At 37.4% G+C, this 27,284-nt stretch overlaps 1 protein-coding gene across 1 annotated transcript; it reads left to right on the top strand.

The window, feature by feature from the left end:
* The first annotated feature begins 2,638 nt into the window (after positions 1-2,638).
* On the top strand, positions 2,639-22,128 carry acer3 (alkaline ceramidase 3). The gene is made up of 11 exons (XM_074672838.1): positions 2,639-2,945; positions 8,786-8,896; positions 9,020-9,072; positions 9,229-9,281; positions 11,417-11,498; positions 11,600-11,635; positions 14,372-14,430; positions 14,561-14,662; positions 15,017-15,121; positions 16,787-16,832; positions 16,930-22,128. Exons 1-11 carry the CDS (start codon positions 2,843-2,845, stop codon positions 16,981-16,983), a joined length of 804 nt encoding a protein of 267 aa, XP_074528939.1. The 5' UTR covers positions 2,639-2,842; the 3' UTR covers positions 16,984-22,128.
* Positions 22,129-27,284: the final 5,156 nt, after the last annotated feature.

The raw sequence follows: 27,284 nt of genomic DNA, 5'->3' as shown, positions 1-27,284 counted from the left end.
AATCAGGTTTTTCGAATAAAAATGTGAAAAAAAAAACCCACATGTCATTTGACTCTGTTTACTCTAGGGCTGACTGAGAATATCAGTCTCTCCTTGTCTGTTTGAAAGTGTGTTTATAGAAAAAACAGTTTAGCCTTGAGCAGGTCTGTTGGGGTCGGGCCTGCAGCAGCACTTTGTGAGAAAACCTGAGAAAAAAATCCAGTGACATGAAAGTAGACTGTGAAATCCTGGATGGTAAACGTAGCCTCTTTAATATTTAGACTGCAACCTAAATATTTGTTTGCATCCAGATGTCCTCTGCAGCTGCTACCATCGCACAAGATATCTCACAGACATAACATTTTCATCCCACTTCATAGTTTATGAAACTTAAGGGGGGACAAAAAGCACTCAAAATGGTTCAACATGTAAAAAAAAAAAAAAGAAAAAAAAAAAAAGAAAGAAAATCAAACAAAATTTAGACACAAGATAATTCTTGCATTGTTGGCACTAGGTAAAATAGACAAATTACAGGAGATCACTTTGTATTATCATTCTTTAACCACTTTTTCAAACTTGTATGGCACCATCTAGTGGACAACTTCTTCATGACAGACCTGGTGGTTTCTTTTTTCTTTTTCTCTTTTCTTTCTTTTTTTATGTAAAGTGAACTGTTATAATCTAGTCTTTATAGAACCAACATAGGATGAAATTATGCATTTTAACAAATTTACCTCAAAAGTTAAACACAGCAAAGTGATGAAGGGCTCATTTTAGAGTCAAGCCACCTTCCCTTTACACCTACACAAGCGGACTCACACACTTGTGTTCAGCAAGGTTTCAACCAATATAAAGTTTAAAACTACATTCAATATCCATTTTGTGTTAAAATTAAGATGCTTGGGAAAAAAAAAAAATCAGTCACAGGTAAAATTCCTCAATGTTGGAACATCATGGGTGTTATGAAGCTATGAACCACTGATAATTAAGTTATAAGTAACTTAAATGGTGAGAAGAGTTGGTCTGGCTAATGTACTAATGACAGTTTAAAATAATAATACCACCAAGGATATACAGTGTAACGCAATTACAACATTAAAAATGTATGATGCCTGATTGACATTATGCATTTACACGCAGAGCATGACTCATGGCTGAGTTTTAAAGATGCATGGACATCATTACAGTGTAAAACTGACTGGTTTATTAATATCTGATAATAATAATAATAATAATAATAATAATAATAATAATAATAATAATAATAATAATAATAATTATTATTATTATTATTATTATTATTAGTATTATTGTTATTATTATTAGTATTATTATTATACAAACAGTTCTATTCTAAGCTTAATGTTGAGAGAGCAGAAATTCTTCAGCTTACAGAGTGATGAGTGGATTTTTAGGTCTTTATTTCTGTTTAGTATAGCTTATATAATTTCTAGCTGTAATTTAGCCCGACATCACAGCTGTAGCTCCATTAAGAAAAAAAAAAAAAAAAAAAAAGGAAAATATACAAAAAATATTAAAGCCATTTTTACAATCAGATCAATTTAATTTAATCTAATTTCCCCCTTTTTTATCGGTATTAAACTTTTTTATGACTTCATTAAAAAAAAAAGGAAGTTTCTACTTAAAAAAATGAACATAACAGATCAAACTCAAACTCACATTTAATTGCACTCATGTGTAATGTGTATTAATGGACAACAGACATGACATTAAAAAAAAATTGCTGGAAAGGGTGTCCAGTTTCATGCTGAGTGTGAAAGATAATAACAGCTCAATCAGAACTGATGTCACATATTTAAGGATTTTTATGTTCTGTTTGCTGAATGGATTATTTTACAGTAACCGCTTAGATGTACAGGGGTAGCATAAGCTCTTTGTGACACCTGAGTGGTCATCCCCGGTGCCACCAAAACTCTGTAAATAGCTGCTGAGTTAGTCAAAAGTGGGTTTAAGTCAAAATCAACAATTTTTACTGTGTTCTAACAGGCCACTTATAGATTTTAATATAAGACATTGTCTCCTGTTAGTGATAGTTTTAGAAATTTGACATGTTGCATCTTGGTTTTCTCGTGATATGACCATTTCTGATGTTTTCTTGTGATAGAATTTATTAAAATGTTGTTAATATATATATATATATATATATATATATATATATATATATATATATATATATATATATATATATATATATATATATATATATATATATATATATATTTATATATATATATATACATATTCTCTTGCATCCATGTATGCTCCTCGGAGATATTGTTTGACCAAAACCAAGAACAGTTTTTCAGTTGTTATTTGTCTTGTTTAGTTTTAGTATTATTTTGTTTCCATTTTACAAACATTTCCAATAATAAGACTTGGTATCTGGTTGTTTTCCTTGAGTTCTTGACTTATTTATCTCGTAATTTTAAAGCTAGTATACAGTATAACTTGCCACTATCTGGAGAAATAAATAAATAAATACAATAAAAGGTTGGTTTCTTTCTATGTTTTTTTTGGTCATTTAAAAAAACTCGTTGAGTCTTGAGAAAACTGAGTTTCACTTTCATACATCATAATTCATTTCTTTTCCGTTATGAGTGCATGTTCGTCTCGGGCTTCCGTAGTTAACAAACGGTAGGTAAATAACACATCTTCTTTGCTCGGTGCTGACAGTTGGAAGCTGTAATTATCAGTAATTTACTGCTAAGGCTTCGTCCCGGACTTTGTTACCCGTCTTGTCATCGAGGGGAGGAGGGTAAGGGAGGAGGAGGAGAGCTGGTATGGTAGCTGTTACGGGACTACAAATCCGTTAGTACCCACAGCGTCCTCCTCCTCTTCCATCATGGCTCCCCATATGGACAGACGAGGATACTGGGGACATATGACCTCAACCATTGACTGGTGTGAAGAAAACTATGTCGTCTCTTATTACATCGCTGAATTTTGTAAGTAAAACGTGACTGCATTGTGTACATGTCCAAACTGTGAATGTGTGCTTCGCTGTGGAGCAGTTTCGGGGAGGACGGTGTAGCGTACAGTCGGCTCTGAACGAAGTAAACATGAAGTGGGAGCAGCAGTCGTAACGATAACAGTGTATTTAACCTTTATTATAACTGCCGAGGGAATGCACGATAACTGTTAAGCTAACATTAGCTTGTAATGCGTTAAACAAACAGAAGCTCTCACGAGGAAAAGACAACCTGTCCACCTCCCATATACTGTATTACTAGTCAACCTGTTTTGCATAGAGGTTAGCTTTACTGTACCTCATCATCTGCTCAGCTTATCAAAGACACAATTCAGCGTTACCATTCATATATGTTTATTGCAGGTTTTGAACAGGTCCTCTGTGCTTCTTTTAGCTTTGACTTTCACAGGCTAAACTTCAGACTTGATAAAACGTTTCCTCCCCACTGTAAAGCGCCTCTTTGCTTTGGCTAACGATAAAAAACTGGTTTCTCAGGTACCTTTATCTTAGATGTAGACATGGTTAGTGTCTCACTGTTCGGGAATCAGTTGACCTCATGCTGAAATGTCCTTTTGAAGAGTACTAAGCTTTGTCTTACTATTGAACATGTTTTTTCTTGAAGCACATTGAACCTTAGTAGTAAAAATAAAGTTTGTGAGAAATATTTAAAACTACCATTTTTCCTCAGTCATTGTTGTAGAGATGTGTATAATAATTTGATACAGTACAGAAAATGAAAAGCTTGAAAGTTAATGCGACTGCCTGAGCTTTAAAAAGTGGTAAACTGTCAATGAAACAACACTCACAGGTGATAAGACTTCACCTGGTCACCCATGTTATTAATTATTTATGATTCTCTAATGAGCCCACAGGATCAGTGTGACCTATTGACCCCAATATCATGGCCAAGTTACCCATTAGTGTTGAGGCAACTCTTGGAAATGAACGAGGCTATGTAGGCCAACTAAACAATGTACAGTTGTCTGTACAGTAAACACACTAATTATAAAACAAAAGGAAGCTCTTTGAATCTTAAGTTGCAGCAGTAATTTGTTATTCAGATGGAAATTCATGGAGATAAGGTTCTGTATTCTATTTATGTGCACAGCATTCATATGCCGTACTGCTCTTATTGTTTGAAGCAAAAACTGAGGCCATGGACAAGGGAAAATAAAGAACAGGAATTGTTTTTTTTTGTGGTTTTTAGATAACATTTTTCTCACACTAATGTTTTAGAAAACCCTTAATTCAGCCTCTGTCGGAAAACTCTTCATTTCAGCTGCTCCACAAACAACCTTCCGTCTGATTGGCCAGCTCACTGGAGAGCTAAAAGCAGACCTTGGTGTTTGAGGCCCATCCTTCCAATGTACCATTAACCAATTGGGAAATCCTTATGGGATCACCATAGACTGTTTAAAACATGGACGTAGTCTCATCGACGTCACCAGTCTGTTTCTGAAACAGAAAATGAAGCACATCGGCTATAGCAGCCATATTGTTAGTGGCAAGGGCTTCACCTACAGCTACAGGGTGCCTGTCGGTCTCAGCTGTGCCTCTTATTGGGGGAGCTCGCGATCTTAATGTCCTCTGAACGGCTGAGTTAGAAAAAACTTCACCCCCCGTACAGTGGGTGCTGGTAGTAAAATTAGCGACTCAAACAGGAGATGTTTTTTGAACCAGGCTGTAAATAAGTTAATTTCTGCTTTGAAAATGGCTTTTTTTGGCTTGGTGTGTATGTGACTTCCGTTACTTCCAGAGCCAGCCTCAAGCGAACACTCGAGAAACAGCAGATTTTAGCACTTCCACACTGTCTCATATTTCCAGACTGGAGGTTGCTGCTTGGGGATCACTTCATCATTTCAGCAAGTCTCATGAATGCTGTATGTCTGAACATACAGCATTGTTATTTTATCCATATTTGAGATCTGAGAAAGCACAATACCCCTTTTTTAAAGTTAGTGTGTGAGGCATTTTAGTGGCATTTAGTTGAGCAGATCTGGACAGTGTAATCAATTAAATATACAATAATTTAGTTTGATAACTTAGAATGAGCCTTTTTTATTTTACCAAGGATGGTTGTCTCCTGGAATGGAGGCCACCTCCCTGCATTGCCCTATTTGTACAGCAGCACTGAATGGTCAAACTAGTAAATTATGCATTTTGAATATAATTTGGTGAGTGGTTGGTTAAAAATGCATGGGATACCAGACAAAGAAGAGGAAGAAAAGAGTGGTTGTTGTGCTTGGAGGAATTTGTATTCATAGATGTTGGTGGTAAAAAAAAAAAAAGAGTTAAATAGAGGATCAATTATTATGCATCACAGGAGCTTCTTGTCCTTGAAATGCCACTCCAGCTACAGCAGGGGTGAGGAAAAGTGCAATTCTGTTTTGAATCTGACCACTAGCTATTTCTAAGTATTCCCTATTCTACACTCTGTACCTTCAAACAAGAAGGAATTTTTCAAATTGCAAAACAGTGGGGACTTTCTCTTTTGTTTTCTTGCCGTCTAATATTAAAAGTAGAACTTAATTTTGAAAAACTTGCCTTCATTTTCAACTTTATGCAAAATTGCTGTCAAAAAGATTGAGTGGTCTTCCAGAGAGTCTTTGTTCAAAAGATTATTGGAGGGACTTTTGGTGTGTGTTGATTTGGGTGCCACCTATGGGCAAAGAGCTGCAAATAAAACTTTGCTGATTGTTTTCTTAAAGGTGGGGTGTGCAGAGTTTTTTCATTACTTGTTAGTAAACACAACATTCAAACTGGGCTCCTCCTTGGCTCAGTGCCAGCAGCAGGGCACACCCACTGCCTCTGACCGTGACTACGTAAACACAGCTTAGCAACCACCTGTAGCACCGCGTTTCTACGCGGGAGAGACCCAAGAGCCGTGCACCTGACTTGGCATGTAAGCACAAGCTAATCACTGGGTTATTTGACACATACCTACTCAGCGGGAAGCCACTTTACATCACTCTTTGTCCCGTGCTGCTCTCCAAGTGCCCGAAAGCGAGTGAAATTTGAGCCAATCTTCACCCTTGTTTAGTAAAAAACTTAATCTGTTTAGTGTTTTGTTTCACTTTGGTTGTGTTTTTCTTTCTCTGTGCTGTACCCTCCGCACAGAAACGTCCTAATACAACCAAAACATCCACATACAAGCAGAGGAGAGGTTCCAAGGCAGATGCAGACACTGACACTCATGTATAGAGGCCCAGATTGAGCAGGATTATTCTTGTAAAAGTTGACATTTTATTTTTGCGGGAAAATCCTGCAGACTCTAACTTGAACATACAAAAGTAGTACTCTCTGATGTGGTAGCTTACCTTGACGAATTTTCGGAGTGTTATCACTAAAGTGAAGAAGACAAAGTAAAGGAAAAAAAAGCTGTGTATTGTTTTGTCTGACACCTACCCCCTCACAACAATGACAGGCCTTAAAAGTTACCAAATAGAAGTTCCCTTTTGTGTTGTGGATCGCCTGTTTGGTTTTACAGGTCATTAAAAGGCTTCATGGTTCATTTCATGCTTTATTTCAGTCTGTTTCAAGACCAGTTTGAAAGTCCTCAAAGGAGCTTTAAATATGAGCATTATTAAATGAGAACACATATACTACAATATACTGTTCATGAAGGACCAACCAGCTGATGTGACCATATTGGTTTTGTTCTTCTGGGTACTTTGTGATGCAAGAGTAAGTTCAAGATAAACCTTCCACAAATGAGTCAAAGTTGAATCAGATGGTTGCTTTTTTGACAGTATTGCCAGCCTGCTGTCTGCTGCGTTCTATAGTCATATTTATTTTTGTCAAATGTTTCTGTACATAAGCGTTTGCTGTACTACAGCATATCCAGGATACTGACAGTTGAAGCTTTTGTTTGCTCAACTGACACACGCTGGCCTCGCTGTGTGATTGTTTGCTGCCACAGAAGACTTGTTTGGCCTTTGAATGGCGATGCAGGTTACAATAGCTGGAATGTGTCACTGTATATGTAAAAAAAGACACGTGGACATGGCTCTAATCCTTGTTTGATTCATGCTTTGTGCTTTATCTCTGTTTTTAAAGGCTCGGCAGATGATTATAGTAGAAAGAGGGAGGGCATAAAGGCGTCTCATCACATTTAGTTTGTAGATGACATTGAAATGTTGGACAAAATGTTGTGCAATCATTATCAGCAGCCAAAGTCCAAACAATTTGAGATTATCAATCTAAGGGCTCCAGAGGATCACCTTGACTGTTATCAGACAGCTGCAGATAAAAAAGAGCATTATGTTGGGTATGAAATCAGCTTTTCGGCAGTACACCTTTTCAGAGTATTAAATATCCTGGTTAGCTTGACAGTTAATCCGGGACCGAGTAGCGAAACTGGAATTTGTGTCGAGCACTATTGTGTTGGCATCACTGTGGACTGATGATGTGTAACACTAGCACAGTTAGTATGCAGTACGGGCCTGAGGGAGGGGATTCACACAAATGTGTGATGTGATTGCTCCTTGTGTTGTATTAATCGTCTGTAAAAACATAAAGAATACATACAGGGGATGAAGAAGTGAGACTTTGTAGAAGTATGATGATCCTAGCTGAAAAACAGCACAACAGCAGAGGAGGAAATCTTCTGACTAAAAATCATTTTCTTTAAGGTAATAACTACAACATTACATTGGTTAGCAGACTTTAATATCACCTGTTTTATTTAGGGCTTTCCCAGAGGAATCAAAACACTCAAAGCAGGGGTGTTATGCTTTTCTATGTTTTAAACATGAATATTAAAGAAGCATTGGGTATTCATATAAAACGTGCAGATTTTCAAACTTCCACATCTTTAAATGTTATAATGCCTGTCTGTAAACCACAGTTACAAAAGTAACACAAAATCTCCATGAGATTTGCTGAAATTATAACATCATGTGAGGGTCTCCTAGCTGCTTATGACTTGTTGACAGGGTAGGCCTCAAACACCAAGCTCTGCCCATAGCTCTGCTCCTGACAGGCTAATCAGAGGGCTGACCAATCAGAAGGTCGGGGGCTGTGGAGCAAGGAGCCTTAAAGAGACAGCAGCCTAAAGGAAGTGGTCCAGGCAAAAGCTGAAATGATGATTTTCTTAATAACAGTTTGAGACAAATGGAGATTTTTTTAAAGCTGTAAATCATATAAAGGTAATACAAGGCTAACTAGAGGGACTGAGTAAACCCTTTGAGAGCTCAATACCCCTCTTTAGAATATATCACTACCCTTATTTTCTTATTCACTTATAATTTGCCTGTTATGTAAATCATTTAAAGGCCATGTTACCATGAAAGCAGCAACACACGTTTTATACAAATATCTCAACTGTTAGCTCTAGTGATGCAGTAAAAGTTTATTTCATAGAGTATTTTAACCTCATGACTTTACAAAAACTGAAACTGTTGAATTTGTGATTTCAAATCTACCCATTTACCCTGGCCTATGTCTGTAATTAATAACTTAATTACAATCATATTAATTCTTTTTCACAGTTAAAGATTTTTCAGTCACAGATGAACAACGATCCAAATATTAAAGGGCTATGACTGCTACACTAACAGGAAATCCACATGTTGAGGGGGCAAACATAGACACAGAAGTGTGTGTATGAACTCTCAGTGCAGTGATCAGGTTTCTGTAATAAGATATCATTCATAATAAGATCATGTGGTTATTTAAATGACCATAAACTCAGTATGTAACCCAGGCTGTCCCCCTGAACTCTGGCTGCTCTCACATTATCCAATCTGGGAGGCATTAACAAGTCTTCATATGTCCTCCTCAGGCTTTAACTGATCTCTGATGTCTTTTTTTTAACAGGGAACACTGTCAGCAACCTGATCATAATTCTCCCCCCTCTTTATGGAGCCATCAAAACGTATCGTGACGGCCTTGAGTTTCGCTACATCTGCTCTTTCCTTGGACTTTCAGGTGCGTCTGTTAAAAATACGCAATAGTTTTCTGCTCAATGATAAAATAAACAAACACTGTTCTTGTTTACATATTTAAGGTAACAACATAGCTTTAACAGTATTATCTTTGTGTGTTTCACAGTTGTTGGTGTTGGTTCCTGGTGCTTCCACATGACGTTGCTGTACAAGATGCAGGTGAGCTGAAGTGTTTCTTTAAATCTATCATGCAAAACTGAATAATAGTGTACAGAGTAATTTCAAGGTATTGTTACCATGATTTTGTGTCAAGTCATGCTGGAAAATGTGATCCCTCAGTTTTATTTATCAGTTTCTCTTTTTCTGTATTTGCAGTTGATGGATGAGTTACCAATGATTTACAGCACATGTGTCTTTGTGTACTGTCTGTAAGTAGCTGAATCTTTTTATTAATTCAAACAGAAATAGATAATGTGATTGTGGCTTAAAATTACACCAACAATTTTTTTTACTGATCACTTGATGTTCAAAAAACTATGGTTTATCATGAACCAGTGGCTTTGGAGTGAATTAAGTCAATGTGGAACCAAACTCCTGGAGGAAGCTGATGATCAAATCTAATGTGATTGATCATTGCATGATGTTCACAGAAAAGTAAGAAAATTTAAGTAGCAATAAGAATCTAAAACAAAATAAAATATCACCTGCTCTGTCTACGGTCTGGTTGTGACAGTGCTGAGAATGTTACACGCTGTTGTCAGGTTGCAGAATGGAGATGTAAACAGCCACCAGTATGTCATACAAGAATCCCCTGAGCAGGTAATATGGTCGGGGCCCACAGATAACAGTTCAATATCTGGGCAGCAGATGTGTTGCCAAAGCGTAATGTGACTGGGATGACATCATCTGTTATTTACGCTCAGGATGTTTGATACCACTGTTTTCCTGACCAATACCAGTACGAGGCAGAAGTGCAAAATAAAAGTAACAAATGTCAGAGTTTTAGAAATTTTTTAAATAAAATGAAGGGGAGAATAAAAAAGCAGTTTAACTATTACCTTTTCCTGGTTCATTCATGTTGTCTGAAGAGGACCTGACGCATACTTGCCGTGGTATCAAACTGCAGTGTGGTCAGGAATATTCTGATGCAGGCACGGTCTGTAAGGGACACTAAACTGTACTCCTGATACCCTATCCAACTCCTGGCTAGTCCTGTTAGCTTATCCATCTTATTCTCAGATCTCACATTGCCTGTTATGAGAATATTTCCTCTCCAAAAGCCTCTGTCGTCTTGCACCAGCTCTAAATATTTAGATATCCATTTTCTGCAGGAATCTCTTCCAGACTGACCAGTTAAATGTTTTTCCACTTTCTGGTCTATTAATTTTGGTGATAGGTCAACCTTTGTCAATAATTTTGTGTCCTGTTTAAATACCCCAAAACCCACCAGTTCTTAAAGAACACTAAAGGATCGTTCAAGATTTTGCATTTTGGCATTTAACAGTTCTGGCTGTTGATTGCATCCTCTGAAGTAACCAGATCTGCAGCAATTAAAACACCTTCATACACCTTTTTCCACACCTTTGCAAATCAGCAAGCACCTCAACAGAAAGAGTCTTTAGATTTCCTTGTCCACAGAGTTCCTCTGGAACTTTAGTCTGACTTTCCAAGCATCTACCAAACCCTACTGCCTAGAGTTAGTAACTTAGAAATGCTAGTGCTTGTAACCTGGTTCTTTAGACTAAGCTCTCAGTGCAGTGCTGGCTCCCAAACCTCAGACTCCAAAAAAGAAAAGTTTGAGGTCCAGAGTGTCTGTGACACAAAGGCTGCTTACTCCTGAAACAAAGGACCCTTTGGGTCTGATCCATGAGAGGGCCGAGTTATTTGGCATGTGTTTAGCCCTGTCTGTTGTTAGGGCTCTGCATAGAGACTAGATCTCTGAAGAGTGCTGGGCTCTACATGAAGCTTCTTTTGAAAAGTGATTCTTAGCTATTTTTTATTAAAATAATCTAGTTTGTTGTCCTCTCCTAAATGTTGATATGAATTGGCTGATTTACTTGGATCCTACATTCTCATAGAGGTCTTGTCCAAATCTGTTAAGCTGCTCCTCAGGACAATGAAGCGGGTCGAGTTGACCGAGTTGAGCCCTGCCAGTGCCAAAAAAGAGTTTGCCAGGATTGAGCAGAATGATTAAAAGCTTTGTTGTGAGTTATTTTTGGAACAATAAATCCGGAGTTTATGTCTTTTTGTTTCCTTCAGTTCTTTGTTGTAGAACTATCAAAGTCTCTCTTTGCTGGATGTTTGAAAGAACACAGGTTTAAGATCATTTTGCTTCTGCCTTTCCTTACAAATGAAAAGCTCAATGTCATTTACTTTTGTACTGTCCAGAAGACAGAATCCTGATTTTTTTCATAATGTGTGACAAATGCAACCTTGCATTTGTTTACTCAACTATCAATGATTCAAATTCAGATTCAGACAACTTTATCAAACCCTGAAGGGCATGGTTGGGCAATGGTTTTTCAAGATGAATGTATGAATAAACAGCCGCTTTCTTTTTCAGATATGAGTGCTTCAAACAGCCGAACAAGATTGGCTTTATTCCTATTGCATTATTGTTGTTCTTCAGTGTGTCTGTCACTCTGGTGAGTGTGTGTTCTTTGCATTAACAACAGTAGTCTCCCTTAAAGGACACATTTTGAATAAACTGAAATAAATGTTTTGTCTTCTTGTATTTGTCTTGTAGGTATATTTACAGTGGAAGGAGCCGATCTTTCACCAGGTAAGGGAGTGCTGTGTGTGTTGCTCACCTGGCTCACATCCCTTGTTGTTTGCTATCAGGGTCAGCCTTCCTCGAGTCCCATGAACCTTGTGTAAACATTGGGCTTGGCCACACAGCATGCAGACCTTTGAGTTCATGTGGGTTTTCAAACATAAAGTATGAAGGCAGGTATGCACAATGAAATATCAAAAAGACTGTTAGTTTACATTTAGATAACATTTGTAAAGGTTAAGGATTTAAAGTCACAGAGATTCATTGACCATTAAAATTGGATGAGACCACTGTTTACACTACATTGCATTGGGAAGAACTTGAATCTCAATCTTTAATGGTTACTACATCAACCTTTCCATACAACAGAAACCCAGCCACTTCTCTTAAACACAGCGTTTGTCATTTACCTGCTTTAAGTTTCACAGTCAGTGTGTGTTTCTTCACAATGGCGGGGACAATGCGACAGTGCTGTCTGTGTTTACTCTCACGAGCTGGCTGTGTTTAGTAATCATTGGGCTCTACACTGGTTCTTATGGAGACTGATAATGGTGATCCTGTTCAATCTAAAGAAGCTAGCAGAAAGAGAGAGTTGAACAATCACTTTGTGTTTGATACTGTTCTTCTTCTTTAACATGGATTGTCCTTATATGGACTCCAGTATTATGGTTTGATTAGGTTTTTAATTATCCTGTTTTAGTGTGTGTGCGCATGTAAACAGCATGGAACCAGGAGAAAACCTTATCCTGGTTTTGAGTGACCAGATTTTGCCTCCTGGTGGACTCAGAAAAAGATAAGAAGTTACTGTGTTCTTGACAGCTTCAGACTATGTGTGCAGGTGTGGCTTAAGAAAGTGACACATAAGCAAATAAAAAAAACAAAAAACTGGTGTCACAGTGTGTCTAAACACTAGAGCAACACAAGAGCTGAGTTTTGTCTGTTGGTAAGAAAAGAATTAAATTTATTTGGAAGTTTAAACATCAAAATGCTAATACTTCTTTTTTTATTGTTGAAAATGTGTTAAATTTGTCTGTATTTGTCATTTGGTGCCAACTGCAATGCAACATTGCCTACAAAAAGCCACAGGGGTTGAATTAAAAAAAAAAAATCGACATTGGTGAAGTAGATTAACAAATATTTAAGTATGTTGCAATGATCAGAAACCAGTATTATGAATGCTATCTTGTTTACAGGGAAATGAATAACCAGATCTCTCAGTGTGCATGTGAACCCTGTATTCTGAACACGATCAACACCAGGACGAGGCTCATGACCCAGTTACTTGCATCCTCTCACTTGTGCTGAATGCTTCCAGCCTTTTGTCTGAGTGTGTTTATTTATGTTCTGAAAGAAACCAGGGCCTTATCCCACTACAAGCTTCCTGTTAAGCCTCACTCTAACCTACACATCAGCATTTTTGAGTCTCAAGTTTTACCTTTTCCAAGTCCTTAGGTGTAATTGCTGGCTTCCAATTCGACATGAGCCAGATTTTTCTTTTGTGGTTCCTTATGGCTGTTGTTGAGACAGATTTTGCCTCTGGTTTCAGGTTTCCTTCTGGTTTCAAACATGTCTGTTTATCCACTTCTAAAGAAAACTCACTTAATCCCAATTTCAGGCCTAATTCTAAGTTTTGGGAAAGAATTGTCCCCAAACAGCTGACCTCTTTAATGGATGAAAGTTTTCAAAAAACTTAAACCAGTGTGTTTATTTCTGCTGCACAGAGACTGCCCTGGTTAATGATCCTTCAGTTTCTCTGTTTTAATTCTACTCTAAGCTCAGTATTGACAATCATAAAATTTTGGTTCATTTATTAGAGTTAATGATGTGTCACCGAAGTGGTTCACAATAAGCCAAACAAATAGATTATTCTGAGTAACAATCTGTCAAACCTCGCCCTCAAGTGCCCCCTTTACATGTGGGGTTCCACAGGGTGCCATCCTTGATCCCCTGTTATTCACCATCTACCTGCTCTCACTGGGTCAGACAAGAAAGAATTTAGTTACTATGGTTATTAGCCAACTATCCTAATGATTTTCAAAATATTTTTACAAGACTTTTAACTTAACAGTTCTACTGTATGAAGATTCTTAAAAGACACTGTGATATTTCCTGATAAATTTTCAGGAAACTGTGAGTTTGTGCCAAAGCAGCTTGACTCACAAGTCATGGAGGAAGTGATAGGAAGAGATGTGTGTGAAAATTTTAGCTCTGCGTATTTCAGTCAAAATATTGAAATTGAAATTAGCACTAAAGGAATCGAAACACAAGGGGGCTAACAGCAATAAACTGAAGCCCTGACTTCTTGAGACTGCCAAACAGATTCAAGATTCAATACTTTATTCTTTTTAAAGTGTTTTTTATTTTATTTTGTTTGTTTATTTTGAATGTCCACTTAGAGCTAGCTGAAAAAAAAATCAATTTGGTAATAAGAACTGAAGTACAAGATATTGGTATAAATTTGCATATCTGGGATTGTAGTTGAGGAGAGTAACAAGCGGCTGTTTACCAAGGACCCGGCTCAGCGCCATCTCTTTATCTGTTTGTGAACTGATTACAAAAATTCAGCTTAGTGAGAGTTTTCAAAGCTCTTTGAGATTTAAAACACCTCTCAAGAAACTAAGAGATGATATGTCTCTGACGTTTCTCTCACGTTTTGAATGGTCTCTGGCTTTAAGCTAGCTCACTTTGAACTAGTAGTTCAAAAGTTTGATTATTTTTCTCCATTATTGTGTCGTTCTCCTTCAGGTCATGTACGGTACTCTCGTAGCGTGTCTGGTGATACGATCCATCTACATTGTTACATGGTGAGTTTTCTAAAATGACCAACTTTATGGAAATGATAAAACATTGAAACATGAAAGAAATTATCGCCTCTGTATGATAAAATAAGTGACTTGTGTTTTCTTCGATTAATTATTTTTGTTTTGGTGATAGGGTGTATCCGTGGCTCAGACCTCTGTGTTACACCGCGTTGGGGATCTTCCTGTTGGGGTTCTTCTTTTGGAACATGGACAATTTCTACTGTGGCGCATTAAGGTGAGTGAGTGCGCACGATAAATTACCAAAGACATTAGTGACATTCAATCAAGTGCAAAAAGTTACTTTCAGAATCCTGGCGCTATGTTGATGATGGGCTTCAAAACTCAGTTTTAGACACAAATTGGTGATGTCACAAAAATGACATCCATTTATTATGAAGTCTTTAGTTTGAATACATGATGTTCATGATGCGAGCTTTTGGCAAGCTTGAGCTTTTGGTCCAAATACAATCCTGAGACCAAACCTATGAAAACATTAGTGTGTAAAGTTTGTTGTGATATTTTACTTTTTAATCTATTTATTTCTGACAGCTCACAAAAATTCTTTGATAAACTTTTGTTCCCATTTCAGAAATGCCAGATATAACCTTCCTCCTGTTGTTGGAGCAGTAACACAGTTCCACGCCTGGTGGCATGTTCTCACAGGCCTGGGATCCTACCTGCACATACTCCTCAGGTAATCTTTACAAACGATGGTTTGCCACAGAGAACCTGATTCTGCCTCTGTGTCACAAACTGTTTTTTTTCGGTCCATCTTTTTTCATGTGATATTTTCTGTGATTAAGGTCATTGCCATTTTTGTCATCATATATTTACGCACAAATCTAAGTGATTTTTATTTTGTTTGATCCTCATTTTTTCATGGTTATATCATCATCTCTGCTTTTGAATGAAAGTCTGCTTCATTTGATATTTAGTTATAGTGGCAATGAAATATCTTTATTGTTAAGACATTGTTGTATTCGGGTCACCAACATTCAGTACTGCCTTGGATCCCCAATATTAATATCATTGTTTACTAAGAAGGGGGTAATTTTTGACTGCATGAATCTGGACTGACTGTGTGTGACCTTTTTGAACTCAACTTATCCCTCATTTACCTTATTTACAAGGTGACTACTGATGTTGTGCGATCACTGCAAGTGTCAAATAAACTCAAAATCACCTGCAACCAACCAGATATTGACCAGGGCCTTATGCAAGTTCAGTCATTAAATAAACGGGACCATTAGTCCTAACGTACTGTTATGGAACTGCCCATGCACGACTGCAGATTATTAGCCAGTTAACTAATTACACCATGAAAGCAGCGCAGGTGCAGATAACGTCAAAACTCAGGGGAACCTCCTTGAAAACCTCATCAAACAAATTCAAACCAGCATGCCTACCACTCATGAACAACAATAAACCTGGCGAGCGGTAGCGGTGTGACTGAGAGAAGATCAAGAAAGACAATTTTCAGCAGAAGAAATGGGCATTTTATTAAAAGAATACACATGGACTAACAACTTTTATCAGCTAGTCACTTGTATAATAAAAAAAAGGGAACGTTTGGATGAAGATCTTGAACAGAATAAATGTGTGTGGTGTTTCTGAATGTACAGTAGAAAACCTAAAAAAAAGTAAGCTATATGAAAGCTGTGTTGAGGAACGAGCACTGCAGCAACACCTCAGTAACTCCACTAATAATTCTACAAGCAGCTGTTTGATGAACTCCAACATTTCACAACACACATCTTGGAGGGCCCAGACGTATGAAAGCACTGACGGCAGCAAGCCTCACTGGTTTGAGACTAAAGTTGCCTCCCTTGTCTCATCTGTTAACTGAAAAAATGTTTTTTCTCCTTAATCTAAATTTACTGTTTGGCTACACATCACCAAGGGATTACCCACTGTCTTTGCATATCTTGTCTTAAAATGTCACGCATTGCACAATTTCCGCCTTTAAACAGCTGAACAGGCGCGCTTGTCCTGCCGTTAGCGCCTGTAATGATGGGGTATACCTCTGTTGAACACTCTTTGGGGCTGTTAACTTGGCTCATGCATACTGCTGATCAATTTTTCACTGTTAGTACAGGCAGTCTGTTTTCCTTGCTAATGGCTGGACATGCATAGGGACCCAGAATCCTAACTTACTAGTCATCAATGCCCAAGTCCAAGTCAAGTAAAGAGTCCCTGAAAACCAGGACTCATGTAAGGATCAGCGCTGCACAGGTTTATGAAAAACTGATATATTTATTACTCTGCAACAAGCAAAAATTCTATTTGACTGATTTGTTGCTAATTGAGGTAATCCCTTCTGTAATGGGGTGAGTTGATAAACATCTTATATCTTTTCCAGCCTGCAGATCAGGACAACCTACCTCAAGTACAGACCAAAAGTGAAGGTATGTTTGTCTCTTCAAATCCACAATATATTAGGTACAACTTATTTGAAATGACTGTTAAATTGAATGATTTTCTTGTTTTCTCTGCGTTTTCCAGTTCCTCTGCGGAGTGTGGCCCACTTTGCACATTGAACCACAGAAGACAAGCTGAAATGAAGGTATGAGGACCAGCTTCATGATGGTGACTGCTGCCATGTCCAGACGCCATCAGCACGGGGACCTCAAACGCCCCCTGCTGGGAGCCCAGCACACAGCGAGGGGGTAGGTGGACCACAGGGCTCCACCCTGGGGACCCTTTGGTTCTGCACTGTGGGGATTTGCTAAGTAAACTATAGCACTGGGTCCAGTTTTAAAAAAATGGAAGATCATTTTGTTTTTCATCATATTTTATTAGAGTAGCTTTTTTTGAAGTGTGATTGTTTTAAATGCTCATTAATTTTCAATGCAAACATGAAGTGGAGTCCACTACAGAGGTCAACACTGAAGGGTTAATGAATGTGAATACATGGTGATTTTTGGGAATGGGGAAACGGAATCAGGATTCACACCAGTTTCATGTTGTAAGTTTGATTCTGCAGATATTTTAAACCTTAAACTAGAGCAGAACTAAAAGGTTAGCTTATATTTTAACATGAAGCTGAGGGAGAGCTCTGCTTACACCACAGTGTTGTCTAATCCTTTTTCAATCATATTGTTGATTTTTTTTTCCGATGTGCTCACTAGATGTGGGATTGTAGCCTCCAGCTGGAGAGATGAAGTGATACCGTTCAGCTCAAACGCCTTCATCTGCTTTGCCAGGGGCTTCATTATTACTTGAAAACATGCCAAGACTGGAATTACTTCTCCAATTATTTTTTTTCTTTGCCAAAGTTGCTCTGGGAATTGAATTAGTCATATTATGTGTGGGACCTGTTAATCTTTTAACGTGTTATAATCTAGAAAGGGATGCACTGCTTTTGAATATTTTTTTATGCAGCCTCATTATACTGAATTTTGATTTTTATCTAGGACAGAGTTCAGATAGCACCAGGAACACAGAGCGAGTTAAACCGCTTTCTACATCTCGAGTTTCTGAGGACAGAGAGACACATTCACAGTCTTTAAAGTGATACTGCACTCATATTCGTGCTCAGGCCCACGGGGAGCGAGTGTTGGGTTGTATCAGAACAACAACCAGCCTCCCTCAGGGTGTGTTAAGTTTCAAAAAAAAAAAAAGAAAGAGGGAGCAAAATATGCTGGAGCAGAATCCTGTGGGTATGATCAGACACGAGTGCTGCTCTGAGACTCAGCCACACTGGAGATACATCAGCTGAACTAACAGTCTATCTCAAGCTGCTTTTAGTTACACAATGAATGTGTACAGCTCTGTTGGAGAATAGTGGAAGTTTAGATGCAAATTGTTTGAATCAAGCTAACACAGCCAGCTAACAAAGATTTCTCATTTGTTGTCGTTAATAGATATTTTTATTGGGTAGAATGTGTCTGGATAATTGCACAACAAAGCCGAAATTTTAACTTTTGTCTTCAAACCCCCCAAAACAAGGCTACACTAATTTGAAACTGGCTAGTTGGTGAGTAACATGCATATTATTTACAAGCTGTTTCTTAAACATTGTAGAACACTGTATCGCTTTGTTGTGAATGACCCAGAATTTTGCAGCTTTCCCTTAGTGCTTTTTTTTTTAGTTTAACATGAAATCGTTTTTATATGCAGAAACTATAAGTACATGGAATTTGTAAAGGCCATGTTAAACTTCAAAAACTGGAATCCAAGCAAATGTTTGTCTTAGTATAAAAAAAAACTGTCTTATGAGCCATATTCACCTGACAAGTCCAGAAGAATTCTTATATCTTCTTATTTTAAGATATTAAAAGTCTGAAATTAGGTAAGAATGTTTGTAAAGAGTTAAAAAAAAAATAACAATTGGGTAGTAAAGTGTACTTGTGTGTTTCCTGTAAGAAGACATTATTTTTATCATGATAAACTTGACAGGTCAGTTTTTGCCAACATTTGCCTCCATTTGTTAGTTTCTTTTACACAAAAAAAGTGCTTGAAGAAAGAAATACATTCAACACATGAGTATAAATAAGATTCTTTCTACAAGATTTATTCTACATTTGCAAATGCATTTATTTGACAGTCTCTTAGTTTTTTCTAAATATTTCGACCCAACAAATAAATACAGAGTTGAATCCAAGAGGCCCATTCCACTGCTACAGTTTTTCTTGCTCGCTTTGGTACTTTTTTCCTATCATCCTCACCATTTGCAAAACAGTTAGTGCATTTCTCTGAACAGTTTGTATAAATAGCAAAACACCATGGATTACCTGCAAAAGCTAGTCTCTTTGGATAAATTCTTAGTTCATCTCTCAAAAGGAAGTATCTGTGTCAGTGAATGATGAGTCCTCGTGTCAGTGTGTATGGATAGGACAGTCAAATTGCTGAGTCATGTTGTCAGTATAACAGTTTACTCTGGAAGGACGTTCCAATTTAAACTATGCTTAAAGTTTTGATGACAATTATTGTAAATTATAAATTGTAAGTTACATCTTAGTGTATGTGGGAGATTGATTGCAAGAGACTGGACAAAATTCACATTTTCACTTTCACTGTTTTTGCTGTAATTTGTTGACTGACCCTATCATTGTGATATGCAAAGAAGAAGAAGGCGCTGCATAGCACAAAGGAAAAACAAAGCAAAACAAAAACTAGAAATGTAAACATAGGGCAGGCTCTTTAGAGAAAAAACATCACAACTAAGATCTTCTCTGTCCACAAAAAGTCTGAATGATTGAGGACACAGTTGTCCTCCCAACTTTTGGCTGCATCCTTCAACCAACCTGGGCCATTGTAAGCTTATGATTGAGAACATGGTCCACCAGTGTGATAGATCTTTATTGTCCTTTTACAGAAAACTTGTTGCCACTGTCTGTACAGAGGGAAGTACACAATCATACTTGCCGGTTGGTGGTTCAGGAGATTAACCTTTGAGCTTCGTTTTAGGAAAACTGGTTGATCATTGGTTGATCTGATGCTTCATACATTTCTATTTGTTAGAGAAAGTCAAGATTGACCAGAGAGCAATTCACCAATTCAGACAGATTTAGTATAAAGTCTAATGAAATTGTTTGGAAAGATGCTTGACATATTATGATAACTTGTTCAACCTTTTGCATGTGAAGACTTAGACAGTTAATGTACATGTAACAGTTAATGACTAAATGTCATGGGGGGTGAGACTATTCAACAGAGACCCGTGATAATCCATTTTTATCAACATGACATAAGCAGTTGATAATGTAGGAAACAGCAAACCTAAAGCATTTGCAACTTGTTCAAAGAAATTAGCTTGTTTGAAGTGCACAAGTGACACAGTAATGTGATGATTGAACAAGTAGTTTTGAGAATTTCAATTCTGATCTGACATATTAACCAAAGCAACTGAAAAAACTGTAAGAAACAAAACTAATACTCAAGTCCTAATAGCTGCACTTCCTTGGGTGTCCTCTTGAGGCAGGCTCTAAAAACTAACATTTGCTGCCGACTCAGTTAACATTTTACAGCTGTGTACAGCTTACCTAAAATTCAATTTTACTCTTTTTTTTTAGCCTAGTTTTAGAATTTTAATGTCTCGAAATAAGAAGATATTAGGACTCCTCTGGGCTTTTCAGGTGAATGTGGCTCAAATTGAGTCTATTAAAACAGTTATACTAAATATAAGACATGGACAACTGGTAAGATTTCAGTTTTTTGCAGTGTAAGCATCAGAGTCCTGTGGGATGTTAATTTGGTCAGTCTCACCCATTAGCGCATAAAAACATAGACTATTTCAAAGTCGTTGAAACAAAATAATGGGGTTAAACTTTCAGAAAAGTACAAGAAATTTATCAAGGAAGGCCAAATAAATCAGTAATATTTATTCAAACTAGTGTACATAAATGTTTGCGATTTAATTTGGTTTTAAATGATGAGCAACTACTGCTATTTTAAAGTAATGAAAGTACTTCAAAGAGAGATGTCTTTAAGTTTTTATGATCTCTGTCAGAGAATTGGATTGAGTTAGCAAAAAGTCATGAAGGATATAACATTACCTATGCTAGATAAGATGAATAGAGAGCCAATGTGCTGCATATAGGTGTGCATCTAGGCAACTGGGGATAGGTGAATATATGTAGCTTTAAATTAAGAAGAAAAAAGTATCATATGCTTACTAATATGTAATTTGTGAAACTCAACGATAAGTAAAGCTGTCACAGCTCTGCAAGCAGTTTGCGGACATCCCTTGATCTCCATATACCCACGACTCAGATCTATCCCATAGTACAACTGCATTCAGTTTATGAAACGCTTGTTTTCCAGTGATAAGTATGACATGTTTTTTTTATTTTTATTATTATTATTTTTTTTTTGTAACATGGCATGTATGTGAGAAAGTCAAAGGCACATGCACCCTGTGGAGAAAAAGCCAATGTGAAACAGTTTTATGCTACAACCACAAGGGGGCATAAATTTCCAGCTTATCTCAGACATTGCCAAGCACGCCTGTGTGCATTGCAGAACGACTACCTACCTACTGTAGAACTCAGCCTCAGTTTTCATGCACTGGATCTGTGGTGTGAATGAAGGGCTTTTCATTTCAATCATTTAAGTTTTGCTTTACTGTGAAGATGTGGAAATGTGGACGAAATAACAGAAACTTGAGCTTGAAGTAGAGTTAAACTGAAAGATGCACAAGACTTTTTGTGTGGCTTCTTAAACTGCCACACACCTGAAACAAACACTATCTTCCCGTATATTTGGTTACACTTACTAACTCACATATAACAGCGGATTAAGTGTTACAGTCATAAGCACAATATATGAAGACTAAGTATTAACATTGTCCAGATGTCTGTGGAATCATTGATGTGTGTCATTTCTCGAACTCACTGATCATCAGTAGAGGTGAGAGGGTGCCTTATTGTTATCTCTGCAGTGTAATCCAAGTTGCCTTGATGTTCATGATAAACAAACCATTCAAAGTGTCCCTTGTGGTGTGCAGTGTCCCACATTATCAGCAGTATAGAGCACCAGGGGGTAGAGTAACAGCCTCTAATTCAAAGTCTGTCCCTTAATTTATTGGCCTTCCATTCATTTCACGTGTCGGACGTCAGGTTGTTTTACGATGTTAACAGTAGCTGTAAGTGATGATACTAACGTGTTGAGGCCAGATGAGCAAACTCTGCCAACTTTTTGTTCAACTTTGGTCATGTGCCAGTTTTAAACAATGTTCTGTATTGTCAAATAAAAGAAAAGTGTCCAAATCAGTCTCTCGCTTTCCTTCTTCTACAAATTCATGATATTTATTGCACATATTTAACTCAAGTTTCAATAACCACAGGGCACTTATAAATCTCTTATCTACAGGTTTGATCTTCTTATCGCAGATAGCCTTGTTACAAGCTTTGATTTGAGTTACGCAGCTTGAAGGTGTGGTGCTCATTTCCTGGCTGTGATACAAACACTCTGCACCCTGCAGGTGAGGGCGGGTTCCCGTCATACTGAGACCATGGAGGAGCTGCACTGTGGATTCAGATTGTGGGTTTTCTGAGCTTAAGCAAACATGCACTCAAAAAAAAACGTCAGCAGTGCGTAAACAATATCTCCATTTGTTTGTTGCTATGGCATTAAACATACCTTGAGACAGAAACACCTGGAAGATAAGGGTAAATAAGAATATTTCCACAGGAGTTATTCAAGGTTTGTAAATGCAGTCTTTTGACAGTCACTTATATTTTTAGTGAGTATTTTGACTTTCAATTGATAGAGAATGCCAGTTATGAATAAATACAGAGGGTTAAATCTAAGTGGCCCAAACCATTGCCAGGTAATAAAGCTAATACTTAGTGCAAAAAGCTGCAGTTCCTCAGGTGTCCACTTGAGGCAGGTTCCAAAAACTGACGTTTGCCCCCATTGAAACTTCCCATTTTTATTGCCTAAACCAACATACTCACGGCTGTTTTCAGGATACCAGTGAGGAGGAGAACTGTTTGTGACAGATGGATCCTCCTGCTTACCCCAGCCAGCGCAAAGGAGGTGAAATCTACAATTTTTAGCAAATTCATTAGATCGCCAAGAAAAGCAAGAAAGAGATCCAGCATCATGAGGAGCTTTAATTCAAACTCCTTCTTTTTTAGTGAGTTCCCTATTCTTGATCATTTTGAACAGGAGTGATGAATTTCAAACTGAATACACATTTTCAATCCCACATTTGAGCTGAGACACTAGAGTTTTTTGAGAAGTAATAAAATAATCAGGAGTAAAAAATAAAACTCTAGGACACATCTTTCTGATTAAGAATGAAAGAATCAAAGTTAGTAACTAAAATATAGCAGTCAAACACCCCTACTACCCTACAAAAATAACTATATTTTGGCATTATAAATAGAATGGTGATTTAAGAGTTTGCACACACACCATTACAGAAACATAAAAAGTATTTTGGTAACAGCAATATTCTGTTCGTTAAGTGCAGCTGTGGCAAACTGAGTGGTGATGTGGTAAATTTTTGAAGCACTGCTGCAGACAGTGGTGACCAGAAATATAAATAACCAGTGATTTAATTAATTGATTTTAATTAATTTATTTATTTGATTAGGACAGTGCACACTAATCAACAACTGTGTTATACATGCCATTGTAAATATGCTGGAATTAGCACAATAGCTAAATTTAATCTGTTGTTCCAAGGGAAGTGATCAAACAGAAAAAAAATAAAGTAAAAACACTGTCAGACAGTAAACAAAAAACACGCAGTTTTAACAAACAAGATCAACACAATGTGTAAACAACGGATAACTCCCAATCTGTCTAAAAACAGGTAACATCAAGCTCTCAGTAGCAGCATCAACAGTAATGGAGGAGGAGATGAACATTATGTGTGATTACATGACCGGTTTGTTTTCAACCAATGTTTAAATTTGTTTTTTAAATGTTAAATAGTTGTCACTGTCTCTGGTCTGTGCTGGTAAAATGTTCCATGAATGTGCTCCTCTAATAGACGCCACCCTCTGGCTAAACCCTGTCCTACGCCTTGGTATGTTGCAGTCTGCTGGTGTCTTTTTTCTGAATAAAATCATTTAATGATGGGGAAGCAAGTCTATTCAATACCTTAAAATAAGACAAACAGAGTTTATTTGGTAAGGGGCAAAATTTAAAATATTATACTTACTACTGAAATTGCCATAAAGAAAATGAAATGGTTTCCAGACAAGTATTTTTACTGCCTTCTTAAAGAGAGATATGATTGGTTTCATTGTACTTGAGGTTGTATGTGACCAGGTTGTATTGCAGTACTTTACACGAGAGAAAATCATTGCATGTATATAAGCCTTAGCTGAGTGTGTAGTGAGAAAGGGTCTTATATGATGAAAATTTGCCAGATTGAATCTTTAAAAGTCAGGTTGGAATCAAAAATGACACCAAGGTATTTACATTTTTCCACCACATCAAGTCTCTCTTCATTGACAAAAACACACAGCTGCTGGCCCCCTGCTGGCTGACGGGAGAAAAACATGCACACAGTCTTTTTGGTGTTTAGGTGTAAGCAGGAATTCTGCAGCCAATCAGACACTGGTGTCAAGGCTGAAGATAGTATGGCTGCAGCTTCTCGTTTTGTTTTTGCTAGAGCCCATTCCAGCTGTAATTGGGTTGGAGAAAGTGGGGTACACCCTGAACAGATCTCCAGCCCATCACAGCCAAGCAGAGACAGACTACCATTCATGTGCATGATACTAATATAGTTATTAAACATAAAACAAAAATCAGAAAACACACAACAAAAAGTCTAAAAATTTAATAAAGCATCAAAGCCAGAAAAGTAAAAAAAAAAAATCATCTGACAAAGGCCTGATGAAACAAGACACAGGTAAAACTGAATTAGAAACACAGGGAGCAAGAACTACAAAATAAACAGGAACCACAAAAGATTTTCAGTCTTTATTTATTCCACAATGTTTTCTCAAAGAGCTGGTCTTAGCCACACTATTTGTTCATTTTATTTACACAGACTTAACATCGAGATTAGACAGATTTGATTCTGCTTAAAGATCCACTCTTATCCCATCTTAATCTACCACGAGGAGAGACCATTGCAGCATTTAGAAAGTTACAGTGGTAAGAACAGACTTCCTTCAACTGACAGAAACCTTGAGCAGAACAACAGGTACTAAAACAGCATTTTAAATATATATTTTATTTAGTTAAAAAGAAAAAAGTCTCTTTACTCATGACTGTGAAAAAAGCCACAGCCCACACATGGCTACACTCACTCATTTGTCTTGGATACTGTCCAGTGTATGTGTCACAGCTGCTGGTCGTCCAATGAGTACGTGATTAATTTGCTGATTAGGGACTAATCTCTTTGTTAGTCACTGGATTTGTCACAAAATATTTCATCAGGGATCCCACAGAAGATAAACGGTGTGTGTGCAGGTTTTGTGTTGTATGGGGAATCTGTTGGGACTAAAACAGGTCATCAACAGGTCACAACAACCAGAGAAGAGGAGAGTTGTAGGAATTTTACAACCAAATAATTCCCGAGTGTAATCAAAAGCATACTTATTTAAGCTCTCTCAAACTTAAGTGCTGTGTTAAAGCTTATTCTACAGGCGTATTTTTGAAAAACCAAGAGATGAAACAAAACTTTCATGGAACAAAACACAGCTGAGAGTCAGAAGGACATATAATAAATGATCTGACAAAGACTAAAGGAACACTGAGAGTTTCATAAACACACAGGGTAAGGACACTTTGACAGGACACAGGTAACATGTATATGGTGCAATCAAACAGGAGGGAAACACAAGGACAGGAAGCAAGAACCACAAGACAGAACAGTGAACAAAAGAAAAGAGAAGGATCACTGCTAACAACAAGACAAAGGGTGACGCTAAAGTACGAAGACTGGCTGAAAAGTTTGTAACCTGACTAGAAAGGAGTTGTGCCATAGTGATGAAGCTTGGCATGCATTAAACTCAGTGTTTTCTGACACTTATGGCATGGTTTATTTTAGCAAAAGAGACAGCATTGAACAGTATATAAATACATAAAAGTCAGTACATGACAGAGAGCACATCGATACACAGATGAGCGCCTCAAGCTGTTGATGGTCTTGTGCCTTGCTCAGGAGCATCTTAGTATTTCCCCAGTAGTAAACTCACACCTTACCAGCTACTGGCTTAGGTTCTGGACAGAAAAGGATCATCAATGAACATTGAAACAAAAAACTAAAAAAAATAGGTGAGGGTAAGCAAGAGTCATGGGCAACAAAGATACATGGCAGCAAAGACAAGAATGGTCTTTACCCATGTTTTAATTTTTGGCTTCCTTTTGGAAATCCCACCCCAGGCACGTTCAGTTGTTTTTGTACAGAAAAGTAGCAAAACAAACCAAAAAGATTCATTATTGTTGATACTTTTTATTTTTTTTGTTTTGTTAAGTGAAAACTTCTGACAAAATGGCTTTCTAATATTTACAAACAGATCCTCATCTATTCTTCAGACACTTCAGAACAATTTGTCCTTTTATGGATCTCTCGATTGATTTTACAAAATAATCTCACACGGGACAAAATAGATTTGGGTTTGCACATCATTTAATTTCTTATCTTGTAATCTTGCAGTATTAATTTTTCATCAGTAAGAAGTATCAAACCCTGATATTTAATCACACATGTATAAAAAGGTATTATATAATAATCAGTGTCTCAACATCAAGAACAAGTTAAGGCAAAGAATCTTTCCAGCATCTAAAAGCTGCACCCATTCCTGGTCCAAGAACCACAAGTAAACATTGTTATGTAAAGTCAGTCGATGTTTAATGTTGCACAACCTCTCCGGTGTTCTCACCAGTTTTGCAGAATAAACACAAACTTGTCCCTTAGCGTCATTTCCAAAAGACTGTAGCATCAAACTGTAAAACAGAGATACAGAGATTCATGCCACTCTACAGTAAACATGTCAGTCAGGCTTTGCATTAAAACACACACACCCTCAGTCAGAGAGGGGACTCGTCAGTGGGATGTATCCTGACCCTCACAGATATTATAACCTGTTATTACTGAAAACACACAGCTGTGGTTTGAACATGTCAGCTGGAAAAACACGCTCATGAACACTTTGCTTGGCACAGCTTTTTAAGGCTTTGACACAACTTCATGTCTCATTGAGAAAAGGAGGAAAACACCACTTCAGCATGCTGACTAGTCTGTCAAAATCCCCCTCCTCCTTCAGCTGCCAGGCATGTGAACAGCTTTTAATTTCCAAATCCCAAACACTGCAGAGGTGCTACAAAGTGCAGTTCATTTAACATCCACTAGAGGCTGGTTCTGGGCGCACTGGAAACCACATAATGACTCATTCTTAAGACACAAAGTTTTGACAAAAACAGACATGTTTACAGTGTGGTATGAA

This window comes from Halichoeres trimaculatus, unplaced genomic scaffold (assembly GCF_033239565.1).
Source record: "Halichoeres trimaculatus isolate MK-OKI-2021-1 unplaced genomic scaffold, fHalTri1.1 fHalTri1_scaffold_6, whole genome shotgun sequence".
Classification (NCBI taxonomy): Eukaryota; Metazoa; Chordata; class Actinopteri; order Labriformes; family Labridae; genus Halichoeres; species Halichoeres trimaculatus.
The sequence above is the reverse complement of the archived record's forward strand: the minus strand, read 5'-3'. Positions and strand labels throughout refer to the sequence as shown.